General features: G+C 43.8%; 1 protein-coding gene across 27 annotated transcripts in view; it reads right to left on the bottom strand.

Annotated features, from left to right (window-relative positions):
• The window catches only part of Dst (dystonin), a 410,574-nt gene that overhangs the window by 291,810 nt on the left and 91,289 nt on the right, over nucleotides 1-27,475 (bottom strand). For 18 of the 27 annotated variants that reach the window (XM_074081831.1, XM_074081836.1, XM_074081834.1 and 15 more), the window contains exon 4: nucleotides 26,014-26,221. In XM_074081831.1, the coding sequence (XP_073937932.1) occupies nucleotides 26,014-26,221 (208 nt within the window). Of the gene's footprint in view, nucleotides 1-18,634; nucleotides 18,785-26,013; nucleotides 26,222-26,381; nucleotides 26,700-26,922; nucleotides 27,073-27,475 lie in introns of those variants that run through there. The other 9 variants (XM_074081847.1, XM_074081848.1, XM_074081849.1 and 6 more) reach the window with 6 other exon arrangements.

Genomic DNA, 27,475 nt, shown 5'->3' with positions numbered 1-27,475 from the left:
CCTAATTAACTTAAGATGTACTGCATCGTCAGTGAGAGACCCCGACCAACAACCCAGAACAGGTTAACGTAACTTTAGCCAAAGACAGAAGGACTTCATATTCTGGCCAATGCTACTGGAGATGTTTGGGGGATACAGAAAACAGTCCTGACCTTGAGGGTTTCAACCACTCTGCTATGTAATCACTGACATGGAGCAACACGCTTGTGTTTTTAACAAACTTCAAATTTTGTTTGCTAAAGGAATGTCTCACCCCCCACCCCCTCTTCTTCCAAATCGCTAAGCAAGAAAACTTCGATGATCAATGTGTGTACACACCTGGCACTGATGTGATCGTGGTCATTATTTAGTCAGCGTGTGTCCCTTTCCCTTAAGCTTCTCCACCTTCAGAGGGAAACACTAAGCAAACTTAGGACCACCCACACTACAGGACCACACGCCTATCAACACCACTAAAAACTTCTTTCAGACCAATTCAGAAATCTCCAGTTCCTAATTTCCAAAATGCAGCTGTCGGCCCCAGGAACATGGTTCTGCCAGGTTTCATCACATCTCAGAGTGGTTCAGAATAACCATCAGCAGCCCATGGAAGCTCTGAGATGGTGAAACAGTATCTCCAGAAAAAGGAAGAGAGGGAGGCCTGGAGAAGCCACAGAGGGACACATCAGCTGCTAGGGTTGCAGGTACACTGTCCCTCAAAAAAGCTCTGTAGACAAACAGCTCAAAGCATTAAAAAGTCACCACATGGACACCAAAGCTCAAGATGGTAGAGATTTCTCCTAATTTCTGTAGGTCTGTTAAGTTTGGAAATGTCGATTTCACCTATTGAAATTATAGATTACAGCATATATTGATTTTTCATTATAGCTAACAAAAAGTAATTAGGCTCCTTCATCCTGCTCAAAATCTAGTCTTAATAAAATGTCTCTAATGATATGAATCAGAAAAACTTTTTTAAAAATTGATTCTTTAAAGGCAACATTAAAAAGGAGTTTGGTATAAGAAAAAGGCCAAGAAATCTTCACACATACAGGTACAAAACCTAAAGCGTGTACAAACCTAACAGGTACTACAGTAACATTTGTCGAGCTCTGTGCCCGGCAATCTGCAAGGGCTGGGTTAATATTGTGTGAACAAATGGGCAGTGTTCACAGCACAGTGTTCCTTCTTCTCTTGTGAACTGCCTATTGAAGTCACTGGTCTGTTTTCCACTGAAGAGAGAACTGCTTTTCTTGCTGACTTATGTCAACATCCCCTATATCAAAGATCTTAACGCTTTGTCGTAAGTGAAACTCTAGTAAGTTAAAATCTAAACAATTACTGAAAAATTCAAAAGAATTCTAAAGCATGAGTAATTCACACTCAAGAATATCCACAGACTCCAGAGGCAGTGCGGCAAGGTGGTTAAACACACAGGCCTGGTGGCAGTGGCCTATAAGCCCAGCTACTTGGGAGGCACGGGCAGGAGGATTGTGAGTTCAAGACCAGCCCAGGCAAGACCCTACTCACAAACGAAATAAAAACAGACAAACACAAAGGCTGGGGGTGTAGCTCTAGTGGTAAAGCATTTACCAGCAAGCACAGGGGTCCTGGGTTTAATTCCCAGTACCGCAAAAATAAATAAATAAATATATATATATATATATACATATATATATATATGTAAAAAAAAAAAAAATATATATATATATATATATATATACATATCTCACAGGCTGTAGAGACAGGTGTCCTGGTTTTGAACCTCAACTCTGCCACTTGGAAACTATGACTTCAAGCATATTATTTAATCATTGTGTGACTAAATTTAGTCAAATGGCGATAATTTAAGCACCCACTTTAAATGTTACTTCGAGGTGACATAATCCACAAAAAACACCTTAGCCCCAGCTGGCTGGCTGGCTGGCTGGCTGTGCACACACAGTTAAGCGTGACCTATTTTCCAGGGTATGGGAGAGCCGGCTGAGGACAACCTGAATACTCAAAACTGTTAGCCAGCTATTAAACATAGTGACATAAACCTACAATGAAATAAAAATACATCTGAAACACCAATAACAAATACTCAAAACTCTCCACTTACTGCCTGCCTCCTGTTTCAGAGGTACCTTTGCTCGGGTTAACGTGCACCTCTTACATCTGTATGGTGAAAATCCTGTGCTGCTGTGCATTTCATGCCAGTTCTGAGGCATCAACACGGCAGCCTGAGATCAGCAATAGGAAAAATATTTACACGTGGAAGTAAACAGATGTGGCGAGTCGAGACACTGTTCCATGCAGAGCTGGTGGTTCCAGCCCACCACTGCCTGCGGTGTATGCAACTTCACTGACAACCAACACAACCACAGGTTTCCATTTCAGTTTTGGTTTTGTTTAGAGATGGGATCTTGCTGTACAGTCCAGGCTGGCCTTGAACTCGCTATGCAGATGGGCTGGCCTTGCTCCTCCTGCCTCAACCTCCTGGGTGCTGGGGTAATAGGCATGTGCCACCATGCCAGGCTAATCTCAGGAGTCATTTCAAAACTGTGTCCCTAAAGAACCACATACCTTTGTTATAACTGCACCAGACAGTGGCCTTGTCTTGTCTGTACTTCCAAAGCCCAACAGACTTTGTACTCTTCTAAAATAACAAGGGTAATGTGCCATGGTTCAACATGGAGGCCATAGTAAGGAGATAAAAGCAAAGTGCTAAACTCTCATCAGATGCAGTCCACACATCTCTCAAAATTGTTTTGACCTTCTGACATGACTTAGCAACTCAAATCAGCATCAAACAGGCTCACAGTCTCTCTAACTGAAACACAAATATTAGCTTTTGAAATAATGGCTATGTCCTCCAAATGGCTTCCAGACTCACTGCATGTCTTGTGTGTGAAGATCCAATACAATCCATGCATGAGTCGTGTGCTCAAAGGGACCGGCTAACTGCTTCAATCCGTGTCAAAAGTGTGGCTGTGTTTACACAGCTCAGAACAAAGCTAGCAAGGAGGCGGGCTGGCTGGGCATTCAAGACACACCCTACTTGTTCAGGAGAGTATAATCAGAGCGTCTGGGTGCTTAAGGAGTTACAAGGACTTTCCTACCACAGCATAACCAAGTGGGAAAAGCCTAAACTAAAAATGAGAGCGCCTGGGCTACTGTCCCAACTCTGGTACTATCCAGTTCTCTGAGTCTAAGGTCTCCAAGTCAGTCTCAGACACAAAATGCAGGAGCTCAGCGATGCAAAGTTAGCATCATGAGTCTGCTCTGCTATTCAGAGATCATGAAGTACCACCACTAGTGCAAAAAGAGCCTTTCCTCTCTGCCTACCCTGCGTGATGACATAGCTTTATTAAGCTAACTCAAATTTAAAGATCACGCAAATAGAGCTGGTGCAGTGGCTCAAGCGACAGAGCACCCGCCTAGCAAGTGTGAGGCCTTGAGTTCAAACTCCAGTACCACCAAAAAAAAAAAAAAAAAAATCCTAAAGAGCATATAAATAGAAATGTTGACTTGGTGAAAAAATACAACATTTTTAGGTTCACCTAACCCAAGTTTGGCCTTTCTGTACGTTCACCAAGCTCAGTGAACAGAAAGAACTTATAACTGTGTGAATAAATTGTGTATTAAGAACTCTGAGACTCTCCAGTCTGCAACATCCTATAGACCATCTAATTACAATAAAAGAAAATCAATGCAAACCTTATGTTTGTAAGAGCCTTATTACAGAGAGGATGCGGGCATGTTGGAGTAATAAGGAGTAGATTTATTCTTCCACCCTAAAACCAGAGACAATTTTTGTGCTACTTTATTTTATTTATTTATTTTTTTTTGGAGCACAGATAACAGCAATCTCAACAAAAGAGCAGACAAGGTGAGCCCATTACCACCTCACTGCCTAGGGAGTTTCTGGCTTCATTGTGTGTGTAGAGGGTGGGCTCAGGGTGGGCACAGGGGAGGACTGCTCACTTCTTCAGGTGAGCAGGCAGAGTTCACGTGCAGTGCAGGGAACTGGAAGGGGCTGCACAATAGCCAATGCCAGAGATGCACAAGGAGCTGAACCTTTCCCCAAGTACACTGCTCAGACATGTAGAGAGACCACCTGACACAAGTCAGGAACCCCCCAGAAACGAGCAGGCAGGCCCAAGAGCATTGCCTCTAAAGGAAAAAAGCAAAGCTCATAGCAACAATTTCCGAGACCCTTCTATCGTAAAAACTGAAGAACAGGCAGCATCAAACTTCCAATTGCCTGACACTGCTAGCTTTTGCTGACCTAACTAACCTATCTCTTGACCTTTTATACCTAAAGGTTCTAGATCTACACACAGCTACCTAAAAATTCTACAAGAGTGCTGTGGATCCGGCTCAAATGATAGAGTACTGATCTAGCAAGCTCAAGGTCCTGAGTTCAATCTCCAGTATCGCAAAATATTAATTAAAATTTTAAAAATAAAATAATGTGAGATTCCCAAATAACACGGTCGGACAACACAACTCTGAGTTCCCGCCACACAGATGAGCGAGCCTGCCTGGGAGCTCTGCACTGCCAGGGTGTATGCATACTCGAGCTTTCCCTCACAACTGTCTTCCCCGAGAGCTAGCGCTACATCACCAACAGCTTCAGAAGCACTGGGACACAACGAGCTCAATGAGTTTAGTTACTGTACTTCACTGGAGCTATTACTCAGAGCTGGCTTGGTTTAAAAACTGAATTCAGAATATCTTAAAACCCAAAACGTTCAGGAGGAAATCATTCACACAACCTTTTAAAAATATGATCAAGCATTTACAATATGACATTACCAGATACGTAGTAGATATAATTAAGAGCTTAAATAAAAATATTTTATAATTTTCCAAACTTCCAAAGTATTCCATCTTCTGCTACTTGATAATCCTATCGTTTAAAATAGAATTTGCTTTTCCTTCTCCCTACTGTATTTCCTTATCATCTCTTAGTATTTGGTGCTCCCTTATAATTCTGGAATTACCTTATATTTCCAAGAAAAAGAAGTATCTTAAATCCTTTTGTTCCTACTTGTCAGAGAAATAAAACTTCTGCAACAAGGTTATAGGCACAGAACTCTCTGCCTCCACCAGCAAAACATTTCAGAAAGTCACACAATAAGTACAGTACTTAATTTTCCCCAAAAGACTGAGAACTAAAGAAAAGCAACAACATCTTTGTTATCCCTGTGTATCTTGTGGATGCTCAAAACATTTCGCATAATTTGTTAAATAAATGAATGAAAAAACACTAGATAAGAGACAAAACAAATGGGGGCCTGACTAAGGATGGACTTGTCAGAGACCAATATTGCTTGTGTCTGACTTACTCAAGTCGGTGTCTTCTCACCCCAGAGGACATTCCCTAAGAAGGTGGCCTATGAGTGTAGGACAGGGTCACAAGACAACGCTAAGGCCATAATGACCACCTCAGCCATCAACAACCACACAAACCCTACGTCTGTGAATTGTTTATGAAAGTGCCAGACAGTCTCTTAAGTCAAGTCACTTGATATCCGCAACGCTGCTTAGAATCACGTGAAGGACTCTTGTAGATAACCAGCAAGACTCCAAATGCTTGCAGACAATTAGTAATTTTCTTCTCTTAAAATTCCTACTTTATTTTCAGTGGAATTGGTATTTACTCCAGCAGTAATAAATATTTGTTACAAATGTCAAATTCCAAGACTGAAAAACAAACATCTCTGGAGTCAGTCACTATTCACCACTGGTGTCGATCCTTACCCCTCCTTCACGGTATATACGTCTTCTTTAAAAAAAAAAAAAAGGTGCCAAGACATCAGTTCTCTGCCTTTTAATTTTTCCTTAATGACACATGAGAGAGCAGTGATGGGTCAGCACTGAGAGCTCTAACTCATATTCATTTGAGTGTTGAAGTTTATTCAACAATCCCCAACTCACGGTCATTCACTTTGTTTCTGGTATTTTATTATTAAAAGCAATGTCACAATAAACATCTGCACATTTACATTCTACATGTACGACAGGTTCTGGAATACTGATGGCTGAAGGGCGTGTGTGCCTGTGACAGTCACTTCTTACCTTCCCCAAAGACAGCATGGAGTCTCGCTCAGAGCAGGGCAGAACACGGGTTCCCCACACTGTGACAAATGCTTTGGAAGATGTTAACAGACATGGCCAGTAACTTTCTAAAACTTCTAATTTTTTCTAACAATCTTTTAAGCTTCTCCCTAGAATCACCCACTGTCAAAAACTTACCAGTTGCTCCAATTAAGCAATGGATTATGCTATAAAAATCCACTTATAAATTCCAAACAACCAACTTACAACATTTCCCTTAAAAACGCTGTTTAAATAAAGGCTACATAATCCAGACTAATGCAAACCTGTATTTTAATTAAAAATGGTCAAACAACATTACCACTGTATAACACGTACAGGCATTTCATAGTCTAGAATGACACTCAAAATATAGAGCACTGGATCCATTAAAATGTATTTAATAAATTCATTCAACAGGCATGTTCTTATTGAAAACACACTTTCCAAGTCACACACACCGCTGCCAAGTTTACAGTCACCTGCTGCTGTCATGGAGGAGCTAAGGGGGGTAGGACGGCCAGCACCAGCAGAACTGAGCAAGGGAGGAAGGTGGAGAGAGATGTACAAAATGTATACGTGGAGACCCACAAGCCTCCTTTCCAACCTCCCACAATACCAAGAGATATGCGCCCTCTCCTTCCTTCCCTGGGCTTTACTTCTCTGCACTCCACTACACACACACACATACACACACATACACATGCTACACACAATGCATACACCACATGTATACATACACACACACACTCATGCCCATTGAGGTGAAAGCACACACACACACACATGCACACCTACCACACACCACACATATATACACGCATGCACACACACACTGCACTACACACACACACACACACACACACACACACATATGCCCACTGAGGTGACAGCAATTCCAAACCTTCCATTCATCCACTGCTGCCCTACTCCCTGCACGAGTTAGAGTTTAGAATTCAGGCCACCAAGGATCATAATCCAGCCCTGATCCAAAGCATGAGGACAGGTCCAGATCCCAGCAGGTCCTCAGAATGCAGGCCATGGAGATGGGTGGCTTATGGGATAGTCACTGCCCTGGGTCTGCCTGCTGGAGCCTGGAGCTTATAAGTAACTAGCAAGCAAATAAATAGTCACAGTGACCCAAAAGCTGCACCCAAATTGTCATTCTGTCCTGCAAGGTGTGGAGTATTTTAGTTGCACGCTATAATTTCAATTTATATTAAACCTAACCTATTTCTGAAAGCCCCAGAACATTGGTGATCTTACTGCATGACATTTATCATCACCTTCCCAAAACAAATGGAGCCCCAGCACCGCTCTCACTATGGAACAAGGTGACACCACTACTCCGTCTCTGCTACTGCCTCACCTTTTCTGCTCATCTCTTCCGTGTTCATGACTAACTCTCTAGCAACCCTTGGCTTTTTTATTAAGTGGCTTAGGCACACACAGTCAGTGGATGTTTCTCTTCTATCCACCACTGAGTGAGGGCAAAGAAGAAAAGAAAAGGACTGGCCAATGTGGAGAACTGGACACTAGGAAGCCTCAGTTTAGATACTGCTTTTCCTTTACTAACCCCACTGTTCGGGACTTCAGTTTTCTCAAGTATGAAAAGAAAGGACTGAAAGTGGACACACCCAATGTTCCTGTCTTTTCTCAATCACAAGCAATGAAGTGGTCTCCAAGGATAGGTAGTAGAAGAGAACCGGGACCAGAGGCAGAACTACCCACATAATTCTGCTGAGGAGGACAGGGGACGGAGGAAAAGGAAAAACAAACCTGCTTCAGCAATCCCCCAGAATAAAGTCACCTCAAAGCTGGAGACCACAATCCCTAGTTCTGAGGCTGTGCTGCCCTCAGACTCAAAGTACTGTTTTGAAAAACCTCAGAAGTGTTTGTTCAAACTCACTGCTAAAGAGAAAAATTTTAAGTACCACAAAAAAATCCTCCATTTAATGAAAGATAGAAGGAGGAGACTCGAATGGGCAACATGGGCCTTTCCTCAGGACCATGTGTGGCCACCATCTTGCTAAGCACAAAGGAAACACAGGCCTGGATGTCAGAGCAACGACAACGCTCTGTGATGCGGTGGGTGGGAAATCCGTAAACTTCCAAAATGAAGTTACTTGTGTTGCACATCACTAATGCAAACAGTGAGTGGAAAAACTTTTTAGAACAGGATTTTCTTCCAAAGTGGTACTTCAATCAATCTTACAAATAAATCCAGCCCCACAAAATACTTCTTGACTCAGTAAGATGAGCAAAAATCATGTAAAAAATTATTAAAACTGCATCAGAATCCCAGAAGGCATTTTTAAATGGGTTTTGAATGAATTCATAAATTATGATTTCTGAAAAACATGAAAATCGTGAGTATGGTGGTTTCCAAATGAAAAATGAGATGGACACCATAAAGAGTGTGTCAGGATAGCAAAGCAGATCACCTTGATGCACTCAAGAAATGAGTAAATGCTGAAATACTGAAGGCATGTGTTATGGGGTGATTAGAGACCTTGATGGTCATTCATTCAAATCATAAGCCATCCAAGACTAAGCAATTGGCATAAAACCAGATCTCCTTATCATTGGTCATTGCTTTCTTTTAGAATTCAAACTGATTAGAATTGGGTGTGTAATTCAACCATGTACTCAATCACGAGTTTGGCGGCATTTTATAGTTACTTTCTAAAGTGGTCTATATAATCCATACGACCACTTTCTTGTTGTGATAAAGCTATGTTTCTGAGGCAGTGATTAGATAATAATATTGACCAAAAACTATCAGGATACAAAATTGTTTAAACATTTCACAACACCACTACCTAGCAAAGTACTCTGAAGTGATACTCATGCCAATAGGAAATCCCATGGTATGTTACGTGAATAAATGATACAGACCTTTGCCTGTCACACAAATGTTACATGTGTGTGATGGGAAAGGGCCTGGAAAACTACATCCTGCATTCAAGTAACACAACTTCAGGCGCTGAACCTTTTGAGTCACTCAGCCCCCTCCCCGCTTTTATTTTTTTTTAATATTTTTCTGGTTGCATTTTAACTCACGTTTTTGCACACTTCTTTATTTTCCAAAAACATTAGCAAGTGTGTGTTATAGGTTTTTTTCTCATGTTCCCAACTACTCCCACAGTTCCTCTTTTCCACTGAGTATTACAAAATTACATCTTCAGTCAATGGGTGGTTTTTCTGCCTAAATTTAGAAAACTTTGCAGAACCCTGTAATTTGAAGAGTTGATTCAATTAACAACAGAAATAAGAAACAGAGTTTTCCTTCAAGTAGCCAAACCCTCTGCAGTCAGCAGAATTCTTCACTGATGTCTGTGGGTTATGACAGCCCCAAACCACACTTCTCTCCTTCCCAATATGAAACCTCTACAATTCCAGAACATATTCAATTGTGATTTGCTGCTGTTCCTCTCACAACATGCACCTTAGAGCCAAATTATCTCCTTTTTTCCCCCAGTATCAGGTTTAAACTCGGGCCTCACGCCTCATGCTTGTTCTACCACTTGAGCCACTGGGCCAGCAGAGGCCACTTTACAAGCACACAAGGATGTGTCACCATCGTCCACTCCAAATGCTCTCTGGACTATCAGAAGGCCAGGATTCTGGCCCATCAGCCCCCCAGTCAAGGCAATCATGGGAGCCTGGTTTCCTTGGTTATAAAATAAGGGCACTTGTCCCTGTGTTCCTTACCTCGGAAAGCTGCTGTAAGAATTAAATTAAATCCTATACGTAAGAATAAGACAAGTAAGTAAGGCACTACAATTTTGATCACTAAGTCAGATTGATGACACTATGCCAACTAAGAGTGTCTCATCTTTACATTTCCCAAGCCATGACTAAAAGCTATGTCTCACCTCTAACACCTCAGATTGGACAATATATCTATGGTTTAAGAGGTCTTAAAAATGGAGCATAAAATTTTCAACTCAGCACTGATTAGTTAATAGGCAAAATCTGTCTGGTTTTATTAGAACATTAATTGAATCATTTGGCAATGCCTTCCCTACAATGCAAAGAATGAAATGCAAGGTAACACTGTGCAAGTGCATGGTTAGGGGAAGGCCTCTGTCCTCATGCTTCACCCCCCACACAGACAACACAAAGCCCTCCAACACACACCCCCCCAAAATCCTGCCCGCCTTGTAATGCCCTTCCTGCTTGTGAAAGCCCTGGGTGCTAAGATCCCTCTTCTGCATCCCACTCACTCACAGTGTGTGGAGTCACTCGCTCCTCACCACTGTGCTCTCTGGGAGGCCAGTGACCTGTGGTCCTCGTCCTTCCGTAAGCCACGGGTCCTTTGCACCACTCCTACTGCTCCCCGTCCCAAGTGATTTGTCTCTTTGCAGTTTGTCTCGGGAAATATCAAGTACGGAAGATGAAGGGGCTGGAGGAGGGGGTGTATCATACAGTGATCTGCTCCTTGAAGCACATAATCAGACTCTGACGGGACACAGGAGACAGGTTGGGAAGAGGTTCCCCTTGAATTCTGGGGATCTAACCCAGAGCCCTGCATGTGACAGGACTTTGTGCTCTACCACTGAGCTACATCCCCAGCGCTGTCCTTGCCGCTTGCTTTCTGTAATCTAGAACCTTCCAATGCCGCTTCAGGCCCTACAAAAAGGCACAAAGAAAACAGCGCGAAGACTACAAAGTATCTGTAGTAAAGAAGTTGTAGTCCTTTCTGAAATTGCTTGAAGAACACTCACACAACTCTGCAAAAGAGCCTTCACAAGCGTAAGCCTCACTTACAACGCCTAAGACAAGCAAAATCAAACTCTAGGTTCCAAACACTCGGCTTTGTATCTACTGAATACTTTTTAATATTCTCTACTTTCTGTTATGTAAATTATCACACAGATCACAAAGTGAATGACCAAACATTGTTTTAATCATTTCATTTTTCTCTAGTAAATGCAGTCACTGGCATTCCAGCAATCATAAATATTTAGGGGCTGGGACTCCTTTAAAATATGCTATAGGAAAAATCTGGTGCTCTTGCTCCAACTCAACTCCTACTTTAAAAATCAGACATGATCATTTATATAAGGTAATTCTCTTTGGATTCTTACATACTGTATATACACAACATTTCATCCAGGCTACACAAATCACCATAAAAAAACCTTCTAAAACCTTGAAACAAACTAGTCTCTATCCAGCTCTACTTCTGATTACATTTTAAAAACAAGCAATTGAATATCTTGAGGGATTTAACTTTCACATGTTTTACAGGACATGGGCTATTAATTTCAGTCTATACTTAAAATAGAACAGTTCTACTAATTTTAGACTCAAGTGTTACACTGCATCATAGCTGCCAAGTAGCTGGACACCTGAGCTGCAGCAGGACATGCCGACAGACCAACACACACTGTCAGACTCTGAGCTCCGAGCACTGCACACCGCTCCGTGAGGCAGGCACAAGACACAGTGTACTAAGAACACTGTGATGGTAGAAAGAACATAATCAGGCCCTTATTGATTTAAGTATACCTATAAATGCAATGGTTTAAAGATATTAAGAGTGGTAATGATGTAACAGGGCTGCTGACCATTTGCAAAGCATGTCTAGTAAAGGACTAGCTTCCAACACACACACACACACACACCTCTGAAAATACAAGAAATCAACCAACCACATCAGAGTAGTCAAAAAATCTGAACGAGCCTGGGGCCACAGCTACTTGGAAGGCTGAAATTGAGAGGATCATGGTTCCAGGCCAGTCCAAGCAAAAGGGTCAAAGAGACCCCCCATCTCAACCAATAGCTGGGCTCAGTGCATGCACCTGTCATCCCAAGCTACACAGAAGGCTGAGATGGGGAGAACTGTGGTCCAGGCCAGCCTGGGCAAAAGGCAAGGCCCTACCTTTAAAATAACCAGAGCCAAAAGGGCTAGAGGAGTGGCTCAAACAGTACAGCACATGCCACGTTGGCACAGCCAGCACAGAAACTGCGATACTGAATACAGGCTCGTGTTTTTAATTCCCTGGGACAATACTGTCTTTGTGTAATATCTTAAATACCAGGATCCACTGAGAGATGTTTTCACCCATTAGAGAAAAATCAAGACTTTGTCAGTGCATTTGACGATTCTCTCCAGGAAATGTTCCAGGTCTGTATCAACACAGCTACATTCATTGGTGACGTTTACGGAAACTTAATTCTTTTCAAAATCTCCTCCATTTAAACATATACTAGAAATGCTCATGTTAAGAGCTTTTTATTTTGTGTTCATGGAGACCTAGTCAGAATTTATAATCTAGCTACCATTCACATTCCAAAATCTACTTAATTATTTGAATTGAAATAAATCTCTGAATTTTTAAACAATTTTTATTTCATGCATCCATTTAACACACCTCAGAAAGTTCTAGTTTTAATCAAAATCAGATTCATAATAAAAATATTTCCATAAAACCTATGTCTGCAATACTCCCTGGTCAATGTAATGACATATTTACATACATACACATATATACAGACACACACATATACATGTATATATATGTATACACACATGCATGTGTATGTTTGTGTCTATGTATGTGTATATACGGATGTGAATGTGTATATGGATCTACACGTATATGTACACGTACATGTGTGTATATGTATGTATACAGCTGATGGTCAGATGCAGTTGCTACCACCTATAACTAAATGATTTCAAGAAAATTAACTTTTCTAAGCTTCAGTTTTTTTCTTGGTAAAATGGCAGCGATTTAGACAGAGCAATGAGAATTAGAAACCACTGTAATTTTACAGTGGCCTCCCAGCCTGTCTCCCTATCTCCAAAGTCACCCTTTCTAAAAGCTCAGTTCCCGCTCTGCAGCGGTTATGTCACCGCGAACATCCTGTGAGGTCTCCCTTCCCTGCTTACAGAATTAAAGCCCAAGTTCAGTCCTGGGTATGGCACTGAAGATCCTCTTCAATCTGGTCAACATTCACCCATTTTCCTATAACCTCCACAATCACATTTCTCAAATCCACTGTGCATGTGAGCCATGCTAGAGTCTCACCCATCTCCCCTTGGAGTTTTTCTTCCTAGTACTTTCATCTTCTCATCTGATCCTGAGTACAAAGCTTTCTCCAGCGCCAAGCCAAGCAGATCTATTTGCTTCCTCTTTGGGAGACATTAAAGTAGAATGCAAAATAACAGCAAATTGCACTGAAGGATAGGCCAGGAGAGGCGGGGAGGGTGGTTTATTTGATCACTTAGAGAAACAATGACAGTCCTCAGCAAATGCCTGGAATTCCTCTTTGGAAGTAGGGAGACTGTGACCGTTTGTTCCGCAAAAGCCATTATAGATAGTCATAAAGAATAATGAAATTTTGTTGTCTGCAGGTAAATGGATGGAACTGGAGAACATCATCTTAAGTGAAGTTAGACAGGTTCAGAAAGCTAACTAAAAGCTATATGTTTTCTCTCATATGTGGAACATAGACCTAATATAAATACAGCAATATTATGAAAAACAGATCATGCTAAAGGAGAGACCCGTCAGACCTCACTAACAGGAGAGGGAGGGTAAAGGAAAGAAGTTAAGAAGGTGAATATGGTTGATGTACAAGAATGAATATAAATTTTTTAAACCTGTTTAAATCACCACAGAAAGAGGGCTGAGGATGAAAGGAGAAAAGCAGGTGATGAATCATTTGGATTGTAATACATATATACATGGAAATGCCACAATGAAACACCCTGAATAGCTATCTTAACCAAACAAAAATGTCTTTTTTTAAAAAACAGAGAACACTGGGGGTTGGTGTCAGTGGGAGGAGGGACACTATAAGGAAAGCGTGTAGGTGGGTGAATGTGATAGAAATATATGTACTCATGTATGAAAATGGAAAAATGAGACCTGTTAAAACTAGTCCAGGAATGGGGGGAGGAGGAATAAAGGAGAATGATGGAGGGGGTGAATTCAACTATGACATACTGTAAGAACTCTGGTAAACGTCACAATGTGTCCCCAGTGTAACAATAACATAATAAAAGATAAAAATAAAGAAATAAATAAAGTACTCCATTAAAAAAAAAAAAAGCCATTGTAGACTGCAGAAAAAAGAGCCCCTCGGCATGCAGGAGAAGGAGTGGCTTTCATAATCAAGATGGAACAGAAAGCATTCTAATGCACAAACCATCTGTTTGTTGGGCTTAAAGGGTCAGATGACTTGGGGGACTAAACAGAAATGCTATTCTGTCTTTGTGTTGCATTAATCCTTGACACGTTTTCATAATGTCCAGTTTTATGAGGATTCTTTGATGGCACACTCCACCTGCCCACAGAGCCAGGCCATAAGACCCAAAGGCAGAAATACAAAAGCTTCATTGGCTGACCACAGAGTAACAATAAGACAATAAACTGTTCTGACCTAAAATTGTGGCTGAGGCATAACTAAGCACCTCCAAACTGCTCAAAAGAAATGAACAGCCTTAAAAAGCATAAAGCTTGCTTTTGGAACACCTGACTATACATGTCGAGAAAACTCTAAGTCAGAACAAAAGAAACTAAAACAGCATTAGGCTGGTATTCGGATTTCAAAGCTAAATTCACTAATGATATACAATAAGTGCTCATATTCTGGAGCTGACATCTATCTGCTCCTCATGGTCAAGTTTTTGACCAATTTAAATCCTGATTATTTGGTGGAAATTAATTTTCAAGTCCATCCTGTGATGTTAGAGAACATTTTTTGTCATTTTGAAAATCCTGAGTCTTCAATAGAGCTCTCAGATCTTCCCCCAAACTTTAGTGAAATCAAACGTAGTGCTAGGGTTGTTAACATATGTGCAAACTTCACATTTCCAATTTCAGCAAGGCACTTCGTCCTCTGCATGCCAGACAGGCACTGGTGGCTGCTTGCAAAGCCAGCAGCCATGCTTTCCTTACTGTGCACAAACATAACTTCAATTTTGTTCACAGCCCAAGATGGGTTCAGCTTAAAAATCCCCATTTCCTCGCTTGCGATAGGAAACAGCTCTCAAATGGAATTGAGACACAAGGTCCGGAAGAAAAGCGGCCATCTTGTAATCACAACAACACCCATGACACACTGTATGTGTCCACTTAGAAATACAGGAGTCTGGGTCCCTAGTGGCAAATGGAGGTACCCTATTTATGGCCCCGACCTTTAGCCTTGGATCTCTCAGAGCCTGAGAAAAAGAAAATAATTGGTTAAGCCTTACCACCTGCTGTCAGAAACAGCCAACCTCAACAAACACTGGCCAGACCAAACCTATTTTTAAAAGAAAACCAAAAAGCCCAGGCTAACAGCAACCTGCTGCAGTGTTACATTATCATGGTGAAGTGTAGTTCAAGTTCACTTATTATAACACTGAGACTTAGGGTGAGCAAGGTGAGATCCTGAAATCAAGTTTTGGCAGAATCCTGGAAGCCAGCTGAAAACCCCGAGGAAGATCCCACAGGATGCCCTATGAGTAGGACTCCACTGAGCACCAGAGCTGGTTTACAGAATAAGAAAGATGAGATTTTACCAATCTGTGCAGGCAGAAAACTGAACTGAAAGTGAATACTACAGTAGTTCCTCTGTCACACACACACAGGCAATAATTATACAAGTATTTGTGGAAAATGGAGAAAATGTTGCTGATAGTCTAACTGACAAGAGTTTTGGAGGCTTTTTACCAATACTGTAGATAAGTAACGAAATCATCCATTATCTTCCACAGAAATGATAAATGCTTCTACTACAATTGTGTGGGATAACGAATTAATTTCCAGATCGATGCAAGAGTGAGTAACCATTCTGTTGGACCAAAATAACAACATCTTCAAATTAAGTCTAAACTACATAGACTAAAATTTGCTGGTTCACATAAATGATAACATTTCCTCACATCAAATTTTCATAAAGTAACAATATGCTCAGAAAACGAAATCTCTCAATGATACACAAACAGCAGCTAGCTAATCATTTATAGTAACAGTATACAACTTGTTTCCTTATGTTTGAGAAGGCAGAGAGATCACTCTGTATCTTTTATACTAAGCTACTAAAAATGTTTCTTCTTACACAGTAAATACACTGGGTAATTTTCTATAGATAGAAAGGCACTGACACAGGCAAACTCTAGCATAAACGGGAAAAAAGAATTATGTTTTATTAAAAATAAATGCCTTTATTCACACTAATTTTGGTATCAGCTGAAATAATAAGATTTTTAATCTGGAATATTTTTACTATGAATATATTTTACAAGTAACAGGATGGGAATATGAATCAGAGTGCTGCAGCCTTTCTGAAGCCAAAAACTCCTTCTGTGTTATTCTAATTCAGCAAACAGTTGCCTATTTTTGCTCAGAAGTAAAGGACCAAAGCTACACACAAGAACAGCAACACCATAAATAATTAGGGCTCATTCACCACTATTCTTATTTTCCTACAGAAGGTCAGGTTTGAAGTCCTTCCAAGGCTATCTGAGGACTAGGCCTAACAAAACTCTCAACTTCTAAATCTAACACTCATACTTCCTAACATTATAAATTATAAATCTACATTTTGACGACAGGCAGATTTTGAATTTGCTCCAGCTGACTCTACCACTTAAACGACTCAACAGCTGGGGGCATATGAAAACTCGGCAACCTGATAATACTCTAGATGAATGCAAAGTCATTCTGTAACCAAGGAACTGTCAGAAATCAAAATCAAAATAACCCCTCAAGTTCAAATGGGAACATCCAATGTTTTGAACAATGAATGATTTCAGAAAATGAGCAACTGTACTTTGGAGTTTAGCGACTGACACGCCCTATTGAAAGCCCTCAATTCTTTTCTGATTAGATCAGCCCCACAGCAAGTCATCAGGATAGTAAGCAATGTGAAGTCATCGTCCGACACCGATGAGAAATCCTAACTGGCTTCAGAACACATCGGGGAAACAATGAGTTTTCCAGGACTCGTCTTTCCATGGAATACACTGGCCAACACATTTCCTTCCCTTTCCAAGACTAAATGAAATACAGAGATCTACAGAGCCAAACACAAACTGATGACCTAAGCCTTTTAAAACCACAGCGAAAAAGAATGAAATACCCCTGACTTTTTTCGGTGAAATCTTGGGCAAAATGTTTGCAGAGGTACATATTTAAGTGCAATGCTGATGGTAAGGGTAGGATTCAAATGAACTATAGTGAGAAATACAACAGATGTCAGATCTTTAATTTTCCTTTATTTACAAAGACAAAATAAAGACAAGCTTTCAAACAATGTCTGCTTTTTTCAAGACTGGTCAAATCAGCACTTCAATTATTTGTGTTTTCAATTACCTGAAATCACCCATATATCACTGATGAAAAAAACATACAGCTATAATTTTTTTCAGAAGTATAAAACCTTTCCTTTGGGGAGCTTTCAGACTTTTCTTTCTCAGTTTATAGAGCACAGATGTATTTCTTCAATAAGGCTTAAGGTCTGCAAGCCTACATTGCAGTACTTCTCATTTTTTTAGGTTCTGGAGACAACTGATGAAGAACCTTGTTTTAAAATGGAAAGATGGAGGTAAACATGGGTATTTACACACACACACACACACACAAATGGTTTAGCCTAAAATACCACAGCACTTGCTCGATGACAGTATTACACACAATAGAGTCTTGGCACAAAGGAATTCCAATGGTGCTGTTTACAAAATTCTATGTGGACTGCAGGAATTTCAGTTATAAATAAAATATGATTGTGAGAGGTCTTTGAGGGGTTTCTTTTGGGGGGAGGAGGTTGTTATTATTCAGTTCGGATTTTATGTTTCTACTTTCTAATAGAAACTGCATGCATTTTAAGCATATGATCCCATTCAGTATTTATAAATTGAGTTACTGAACCTAAAGCATTTCAACCCATCCTATGAAACCGCTATTCACTACTAGTATTTTATATAATTGGTGGGCCACCCTAGGGTGTGGAGTGCTTTTGGAACCACACTATGTGCACACGTACTGCGTCTGTACACGCTTAAAAATACATTTCTAGACACAGACAGGCTCTAGCATATATGGCTAAAAAGTCCAAGTCAACATAATTCTAAAATATCCCTATTGATGAGGTGGCCGCAGAATTTCCGGAACCTAAATGACAGGCAGAAAAACATCTTTACATTTAAACGTCCGACCAGCTAGCTCACTCACAGGCTGCGTCTGAATGCACAGGCGGCTCGCTTACATGCTACCGAGCAATTTTTGTGCTAACCAGAATGCAAACCATAACCTCCTCTTCAGTAAGTTTTAAGGGAAACGATGTGGCAATGCGATGAGCGGTGGGAGGCTTCGGTGTCTGAGAGCACAAACGTGATTTTAGGGCTGAGCCCACCCGGTGCCACGCAAGCCTAGCGCAGGGCTGTAGAAATCCCACGGAGAGGGGGGTGTCCGCCCTCGGGGGGGCAAACATGACCATGGTTTGCAAACGCGGGGAAGACAACGTGCCTCCTGCCCTCCCCCGGCTGGGCAGGGCGTCTCCGAGGCCGGGTCACGGACCCCACCCGCGGGCCCGGCCGGCACACCTGCGCGCGTGGCCCACGTACCTTTGTACCTCTCCAGGACATCCTCGTAGGCCTGGAGGTACTCCTGCTCCTCCACGTACAGGTAGGCGGCGGGGGACAGGTAGCCCGCCATGCCCGGCCGGTCCCCCTGCCCCGGTCCCCCGCGCGCTGGGCAGGACGCAGCGCGGGCGCTGCACAGGCGGCCGGGACCCGGCGACGCCGCGGGCGCGGGCGAGGAAACGCCCAGGCCGGGTGCGGGGTGCGGAGCGGGTCCGACGCGGGTCCTCAGCGGCGGCCACGCCCGGCGGGGGCGCGGGGACCCCGTGCGCCCAGCGCTGCCGCCCTCCCTGGCCGTGCGCGGCGCCTGCGCGGGGCCCGGAGGCCGCGGCGGCGGGGCGGGAGGAGCGCGCTGCGTGCGCCCGCCCGGGATGCTGCGCCGCGCATCTGCGGCGTCTCCTGGCCGCGCCGCACACCCGACGCGCCGCGCGGGCGGGGGCGGGGGCGGGGGCGGGGGCGGGGGGGAGGGGAGCGGTCAGCGCCCCGCGGCCGCTCCAGACGCCCGCCCACCCCTGGACACCGCTGCCGCCCGGATCCCCGAGGCTTTCCATCTGGGACCACAACAGGTGCCTGCGGAACAAAGCTCAGATCTGGGCCACCCACGTGCGCTCCCCCGCCCCCAGGGAGGGGTGACAGGGCCAGGGTGGGAAGTACTTTTGCAGCCCGACTACGGCTCACGGGGGCTCAGGGCACTCTAGGGTTACACGGGGCCTGTGCCCCAGGGACATCTCGGGCTCCGTCACCCTCTGCAGGTGGCCCCGCGCATCAGGCCTGACAGCCGCCTGCGCCTGCGCCCTGCCGCGCGGCCTGGACCAGCGCGGTCCTCCCTCCTGCCGTCCAGGGCCCGCAGGCGCCTCAGCTGCTGTGCTCAGCTGGCCTGTGGTGCTCCGCAGTTTGAGTCCTCGTCCCCTCCTTCCCTCCACCTACTACCGCCCACGTAGGACCAAGGTCCCTTAATTGAGTAAAACCGGGATGGCGCCCTCAGATTTGATATGTCATAGACGAAAGCGACTGAGTTTACAGGTCCTCTGAAGGAACCAAGTGGTTCCAGGGCCTGTAACCACTGGACGTGGTTGGGAACAATGAGGTCAGCTGCCATAGATGGAACTGTCGGCTCCTCACTGTGTGACGGGCAAGCTACTTAACATGAGTCTCTCTTCATCGGTAAAATGCACGTGGTAATAGTGCCTGACTCATGAAATTTTGAAACAAAATAGCACACGAGGGCTACATAAGGGTTAGCTACTACTGCTGTTATTATTATTGTTATATTATATAAATCAGTTCAGTGTTGGCCATCCAGGTCTGTTAATTTCACCTCATGGCCAGCTCTTCCCTCCCTAGTTCCTCCTTTCATGTGCACTGACCTTTTGCCCTTGGTGATTTTTCGCTTTTGTTTTTTGGAGTCAGCACTACTTTCTATTATCTCTTAGATGAGGTTGAATCACTCTTGAAAAAAATTGTATTCTCTTGAAAAAAAATTTTACTTCAGTTAGAATTAGAGCATTCACTTCTCCTTAGCAATTGGCCTACTTTTATTATTCCAAATAAAGTAAAACCACATCTCTCTGCCCTGATCACTGGCTTACAGCCTGAGTTTCATCCCTGCTCCACTAAGCCTCTTGCACAGAAATACAACCCAATAGGCATTCATGTGCAATTTCGTTTGTGAAGTAACAAATAGGTGTCTACAGAACCCCTTCTTAAAATGAAAGGGGGGTGTGCTGTGTGTGTTCACCCCAGAGCATTCAGGAGGCAGAGTCAGGAGGATCACAAATTGGAGGCCAGCCTCAGCTACATAACAAATTCAAGGCCAGCTGGGGCTACATAATGAGACCCTGTCTCGGATGGAGGGAAAGGGAAAGGGAAAGAGGGGGAAAGGGAAAAAAGAAAGATAAGTTACCAATGAGATCACTAAGAGCAATTCCATTTACAGATACAGGTTTCTCTAAATTGTCTCTCTCCCTCATAAGGAGTAAGGTCACTGAGGGCATACTCTGTCTTCATCAGAGACTGACAGGCCACCGCACCCAGTCTTATCAATATAGCCAGCCCACACTGAGTGATTTTAACTGTGCCTTGAAAGAGCCAGTCAAAATGAGCAGAAGCAGAACTCTGTCTCGTATTCCTAGAATGGCAGTGTTGGGTCAATATGCTAGTAATCACCAAAGTGTGCTCCTAAGGAAATGACAGAGCCCAGCAGCCTGGGGCCTGGCATTGGAGTTGACACTGCCCGAATCTAGAGCCTGGCCCCTGAAATGAAAAAGAGAAAATAGCTGGGGGCTTGGCTCAAGTGGTAGAACACCTGCCTGGCAAGTGTGAAGCCCTGGGTTCAAACCACCAAAAAAAGAAGGAGAAAGAGGAGAAGAAAATTACTGAACCAATGATACTGGGTTCTTAGGGAAGCCTTAATGAGTAACATATTAAATGCTTAAAAAAGCAGCTGGCCATTTATAGAGCATTCTCCTTTTTTTTTTTTCTTTTATTCATATGTGCATACAATGTTTGGGTCATTTCTCCCCCCCTTCCCCCACCCCCTCCCATACCTACCCCGCTCCCTGCCTCTCCCCCCTACCCCCTTGCTGACAGGCAGAAACTGTTTTGTCCTTATCTCTAATTTTGTTGAAGAAAGAGTATAAGTAATAATAGGAAGGAACAAGGGTTTTTGCTGGTTGAGATAAGGATAGTTATACAGGGAGTTGACTTGCATTGCTTTCCTGTGCATGTTGTTACCTTTTAGGTTAATTCTTCTCGAACTAACCTTTTCTCTTGTTCCTGGTCCCCTTCTCTTATTAGTCTCAGTTGCTTTAAAGTACCTGCATTAGTTTCTCTGCAGTGAGGGCAACAAATGCTATCTAGTTTTTTGGGTGTCTTACTTATCCTCACCCTCCCTTGTGTGTAGAGCATTCTCCTTGTGCTCAGGAATTTGCAAAACATTTTGTATTCACTGTCCTACTTTTCACCCTAATAATGGCCTTTTGGTAAAGAAACTGGAGGTAAGAAAAGTTCAGTAAATCGTCCTAGTAAATTACAACTAGAGAGGGAGACTGGAGTTAATGAAATCCTAGTTTGCCTAAGAAAAAAGTCCAACTCTGCTTTGATCCTTCAATTCTAACTTAAAAATTCTGATTTTAAAAATAGCATCATCCCTGGCAAACTGTGTACCTCTACAGATACTTTAAGACTGAAAAAAAAAATTTACAGTATCCTCTAGCTAAGAAGATCTGTATTATTCATATATGAAGAAGCATTTATGCAAGGGGAGGTTTAAAAGCCCCTTCTCCTTATATCTATCTTATCATTCCAGCCTCACACTGACCCTAAGAGACAGGAAGTGAATATACTATAGTTTCTGCTTTTAAGAAAATGAAACAATAATAAATGCAAAAGGAATTTTTTTTTTTTTTTTGCGGTGCTGGTTCTCAAACTCAGGACCTATGAATGCTGGTCAAGCACTCAACCACTGAGCTACATCCCCAACCCTGCAAAAGCATTTTTAAAAACATAAAGTTGAGCCAGGCATAGTGGCCCAGGAGGCTGAAATCAGGAGGATTGTGATTCAAGGCCAGCCCAGGCAAAAAGTTTGCAAGACCCCTCTCAACCAATGGCTGGGTGTGGACACACACACCTGTCACCCCAGCTATATAGGGAAGCACAAATAGGAGAATGGCCTTGTAGGCCAGCCAGGCAAAAAGCCCCATCGCAAAATAACCAGTGCAAAAAGGGCTAGGGGTATAGCTCAAGCAGTACAGCACCTGCCTAGCAAGTGCAAAGTCCTGAGTTCAACTCCCACTACCAAAATACATACATACATGCAAACAAGTTGGAGCTGGATGTGGTGGCTCACACCTGTAATCCTAGCTACTCAGGATACAGTGATTGGGAGGCTCATGGTTCAAAGCCAGCCTGGGCAAAAAGTTCTCAAGACCCCTTCTCAACCACCGATAAAAGCTGGGCATGGAGAGAAGCACACCTGTCAGCCCAGCTATGCAGGAAGTGTAGATCTGGGATCATCATCTAAGCCTCCCAGGGCATAAAATCCAGACCTTATTCAAGAAATAACTAAAGCAAGAAGGACTGGTGATGTGGCTCAAGTGATAGAGAGCCTTCCTAGCAAGCACAAGGTCCTGAGTTCCAACCTCAGAATCACCAAAAACAAGTCCAGTGGTAGAATGCTTCTTTAGCATATATGAGGCCTGGAGTTTGATTCCCAGCACCATGAAAAATTATAGATATATACATATAAATGTATATATTTATAAACACACATACATGTACATACATATATATAGATATATATACAGATATATAGAGAGATAGACATGTGACACCACAACAAGTGACTTTCTAAATGCAAACCTGATTGTCACCGCCCTACTGAAAAGCCTTTCAAGTTGCCCTCCACTTCCCAGCATGAATGCTCCCATCACCTCAGCACCACACACAAGCCCCAGGCAGTTTCTGCCATTCCCTTCCAGACCCTAATGCTTAGCTACACACAGATGTCACTTCCTCTTTAAACACCTCTCCTACCCGTGTTCATATAGTTCCATCCCTGGGAAGTGCTTTCCGTTTCACCCTAATCCATCCAGCTGTCTCAATGGTGGCACTTCCTCTCAGAAACTTTGGGGAACCTCCCAAGCCTCCTTCTCACCCCAAGTTAATTAGACTCTCCTCTGGGCTCTTTTGATATTTGGTGCTCCCAGCCATTATAACCAATCTCAAGCCAGGTTCCAGCCATTTGACAACATTTCGCATTAAACCAGGACTTTTCAAAGGCACAACTCTGAACTCTTCATTTTATTGCAGAAGCTTGATGAGTAGTTGGTAAATGTGGGTGAATTAAGATATCCCAGAGACCAAATGGTCTTTCTGACTCGGTAGACATTTTCACAAACAATTCTATTTTTATGGCCTTCCTTAAAAACAAATAAAAATGTTAAACTTTCACTTCCTTCATTACTAAATTCTGAACATCACCAACATCTCACCATTTCTGAGCCTCACCCCAGCTCTCACAAAGGATGAATTTCAAAGAGGGGATGAATTTCAAGGAGACTATAACAATGGGAAATAAAACCCAAAGCTGAAGTTTTAATGGCATGTACAACTATCTACAGCACCAGATTCCCTTAGAGCAGCTAGATCCTTACCCTCACACCGGGTGATCGGTGGCCAGTCTAACACATGATGCACCCCATTGTGGACTGCACAGGGATCTGTGTGCTGGTCCCCAATTCTACACTCCATGTATGACTGTTGTTTATAAGTTCTGTACCAAACATTAGTTTACCAATATTTATTTAAAACAGCAGTATGCTTCCATACAGTTTGTTGTTTTCATTTGTTTTGTGCTATTTTTAAAGAATTAGTCTAATAGCCGAGTGCCAGTGGTTCACGCCTATAATCCTAGCTAACTGAGAGGCTGAGATCAGGAGGATCATGATTCAAGGACAACCCAGACAAATAGTTCACAAGACCCCCAACTCCAAAGTAACTAGAGCAAAATGGACTGCAGATGTGGCTCAAGTGGTCGAGTGCTTGCTTTGCAAGTTCATAGCCCTGAGTTCAAACCCTGGTCCCACCAACAAAAAAAGAGTTAGTGTAATATTAAAAAGATACCTCTGAAGTCTCCACCACCTTCCCAGCTGCACAAACTCAGAGGACATTTCGCAGTGAGTACACACGACCCCTGTTCTCGAGGAGTGTGCAGTCTGCTAACGTCATCCCATTAGATCCCGGTTCTTCTAGTCCTTCCTGGGTGCAGGTAGAGTATTCCTCACTTACACAGTCTCATTCCCCTGACAAACACCTACCCCATGCTTCTCTTAAAACCCTCCCTTCCTTCATTACCCAAAGCAAAACATCCACCTTCCGGGACGCACAGAACAGGCATCCTGCTCTGATGCCCCAGGCTGACCTAGGCCCCAGCAACTCCCACACACTCTGCTTTCACTCATGTCCTCTTTCTGCTGAGCCCATCATCTGGTATGGGCAGAGTCACCTCCTCTGCCTTAAGCCTCAGACCTGCAGGAGGGTTTCAACAAGGCAAGGAGGCAGGCCTGAGTGACTAAACACTTTTTGGCAGGAGGGAGGTGACAGACAGAGTCAAGGCCACCCCGGCTCACTCTCACTTGGCATGCAGTCTCCATCCTCCTTCCTCCTCCCCTTCCTGCTCCACCCTCCTCTTAGAGGCAGGGTGAGACCAGCCAGCATCTCACAACAGAAGCCAGAAGCTCTAGGCTTTTGCCCCAGAAACCCTGACTGAAGAATGACTGGCTGAGATCTGTTTAGTTTTCCCGTAACCAGAAAATCCCACTGGGGGGACCCTAAGGGGGTTCTCAGCTGCTTTGGTGGCTGTAATCTGGACTGGTTCCTTCCAACCCCTTGGAGGAAGAGAAAGTCCTTTGCATTACAGACTGTGGGGTGGGGGTTGGGGGCAGAGTTAAGGATAGGGAGGGGTCCAGGAAAGAAGGCCTTAACTCCTGACTGCAGAAACAAACTGAAGAAACACCTGGCCTTTGGCCTTTTCAAGAGAATCTCCAAGGATGTAGGTCCCTCCTGCCCTGTCACCATTGCCAGGAAGAAAAGAATTACTGGCAGGATGGAGGAAGTACCACGTTGGAAGAGACTCTCAGACACAGGGCACACGCACACAAACCACACGTGCATGGCAGGGTGGGAGGCTGATTTCCACACTTCTCAGTCTTCAGCTGGGTAAAACAAGCCATCACTTCTGGTTGGCCTTTTACATCCAGCGCAAGAGATACCAGGTAACACAGAACAGAGACACTGACACCTTCCGTGTATTAATTAATCAAGAGTGCACAATGGCTCCACCCTTAAAAGCACTAGGGACAGAAGCCTGCCATGGACACATGAGCCTCACAGAGATGCTGCGTTTTAAAAATGACATCCAAGGTGTCGGCATAGCTCTGCACTTCTGGGTACCAAAACCGGCGTATCTAAGAGTCAGATCTGCATAGCTCCTGGCAGAAAGGAAAATACAGGGTTTCTCCCTCAGCAAATACATGAGGAATAATGGAGCGGAGGCTTTCAGGTTGCCTTGGTGGCTACAGCACGTAAACAGGAAAGTTCAGTGCGGATGTCTGTAAATATTTCCTTGCATTTTAAATACATCGATTCATCAAACCAGATGGCAGGGCCAAAGAGCTTAGTCACCAGCAGGCAGCAGATTGCTCCATCCATAGAAGGAGGCAGATGTAAACACTGTGGTCATCTTCCTCCCCACCTGGAGGACAAATTTCTGCCAGGTACATGGCTCCCAGAACCAGCCCCAGGGAACAGAGGGGTGAATTTCTGCAATCTCCCCAGACTCCATCCCCTTCCCCACTTTGGCTTACCTGCAATCCTGAGCACAGCCCTCTCAGCAGGGTCCAGCACCGAGCCCCCTTGGATCTTTCTTTTGGATCTTTCATGTTTCGGCAGATTCCAGGGTAAGGTGTCTCCAGGAGCTGGAGATGCAGAGCCGGATTTCTGGCTGAAGTCATCCTCATCAGAAAAATCGGCAGAGGAAGACATGGAGCAGCGACAGGACGCGTTCCCAGAACTCTACAGAGGATGACGCAGAAAACTACATTAACAGCAAAACACTTACACATCCTCATCGATTAACCGGCCCCTCCCCCGCCTCACCCTGAGTCTGGCATCCTATATCGTCCTCAGAGATCTGGGTACACACGAACAAAACTAAAATGAAACCAGGGCTCACCATCTTTTCTCAGCCAAGTCTCCAGCAGCAGAAACGGTACCCAGGCAGGGAGATTTGCACGGGAAAAGTGTGTGGCCTGCGGTCCGGCCACCAGCTCACAAATGACTGGCCCAACAATGAAGGCAGCATCAACAGCCTTCCTGTTAGGGCTCTATAGCGTCTGGCTCCCCCACCCGGGCAGGAAAGACATTTTCTACTGCTAGACTGCTGCTTAATTCATTACTGCCACTAACTCCGAAAACAAAGCACAAATGCACAATGCTGGATCCCAGCTCCTTTCTGTTTCAGGTCACCTCCCCACTGGAGCCTCCTTTGGACTAGTATTGAGTCCTGGGTCTGCTTTATTTAATTTTCTTCATGAGCCTGAAGCAGGTTCCCAGCCAAGAGCAGGGAGGGAGGGAGGGCTGCTTCCCAGAAGAGCCTCTTCTTAAGAGAGAACACAAAAGACTGTTTTCAGAAGCCTAAGGCTGGCTGCGCCAATAAACAAACATCTGAACTCCGCGCAGAGTCCTTGAGATAATTTCAACTTCTAGCAACGTACCAGCTGCCAGTGTAAATGAGAGGGGCAGTGCAGTGACAGGAAACGCGCAGCTCTTCTCCACTCCTGGTCATCACAGGGTGGAAGGACAACAGGAAGCTTTTCACCCAAGCACTTTGCCAGAAGGCTGTCTTCCATCCCCCCCACCCCCCTGCCTTTTATCCAGCAGGAGCAAACCTGCAGCTCACGTTTTGCATAAAGGAGTGGCATGTCCCACCGAGGAGAAAAGACACAAGATGTTATTCCTCCCGTCTTTATAGGGTTGTGTCTGTGCCTAATCTGGACAGCCACCAACTCACTACCCAGGATGCTGAGGATCTGTGCCATGAACTCGGTTATAAATAAAAAAGGTTCAAAGGGAAGTCTTCATTTGTCCATTGCTCTTTGATGATTTTCATGGTAAAGACCTGATCTGGTAAAACCTGAATTCCTGAAATGTCAGGTGCAGCCACAGATTGCTAAGAAGCCTCTCGCCGGCAGAAATCAGTGAGGCATGCTCCAATTTGAAGCAAAAACACTGTGCTGCTCACCAAGGGGGGGTAAGTGGAGCACAAAC

This window comes from Castor canadensis, chromosome 8 (assembly GCF_047511655.1).
Source record: "Castor canadensis chromosome 8, mCasCan1.hap1v2, whole genome shotgun sequence".
Taxonomy (NCBI): domain Eukaryota; kingdom Metazoa; phylum Chordata; class Mammalia; order Rodentia; family Castoridae; genus Castor; species Castor canadensis.
Note: the sequence above shows the minus strand (reverse complement) of the source record. Positions and strands in the feature narration are given on the sequence as shown.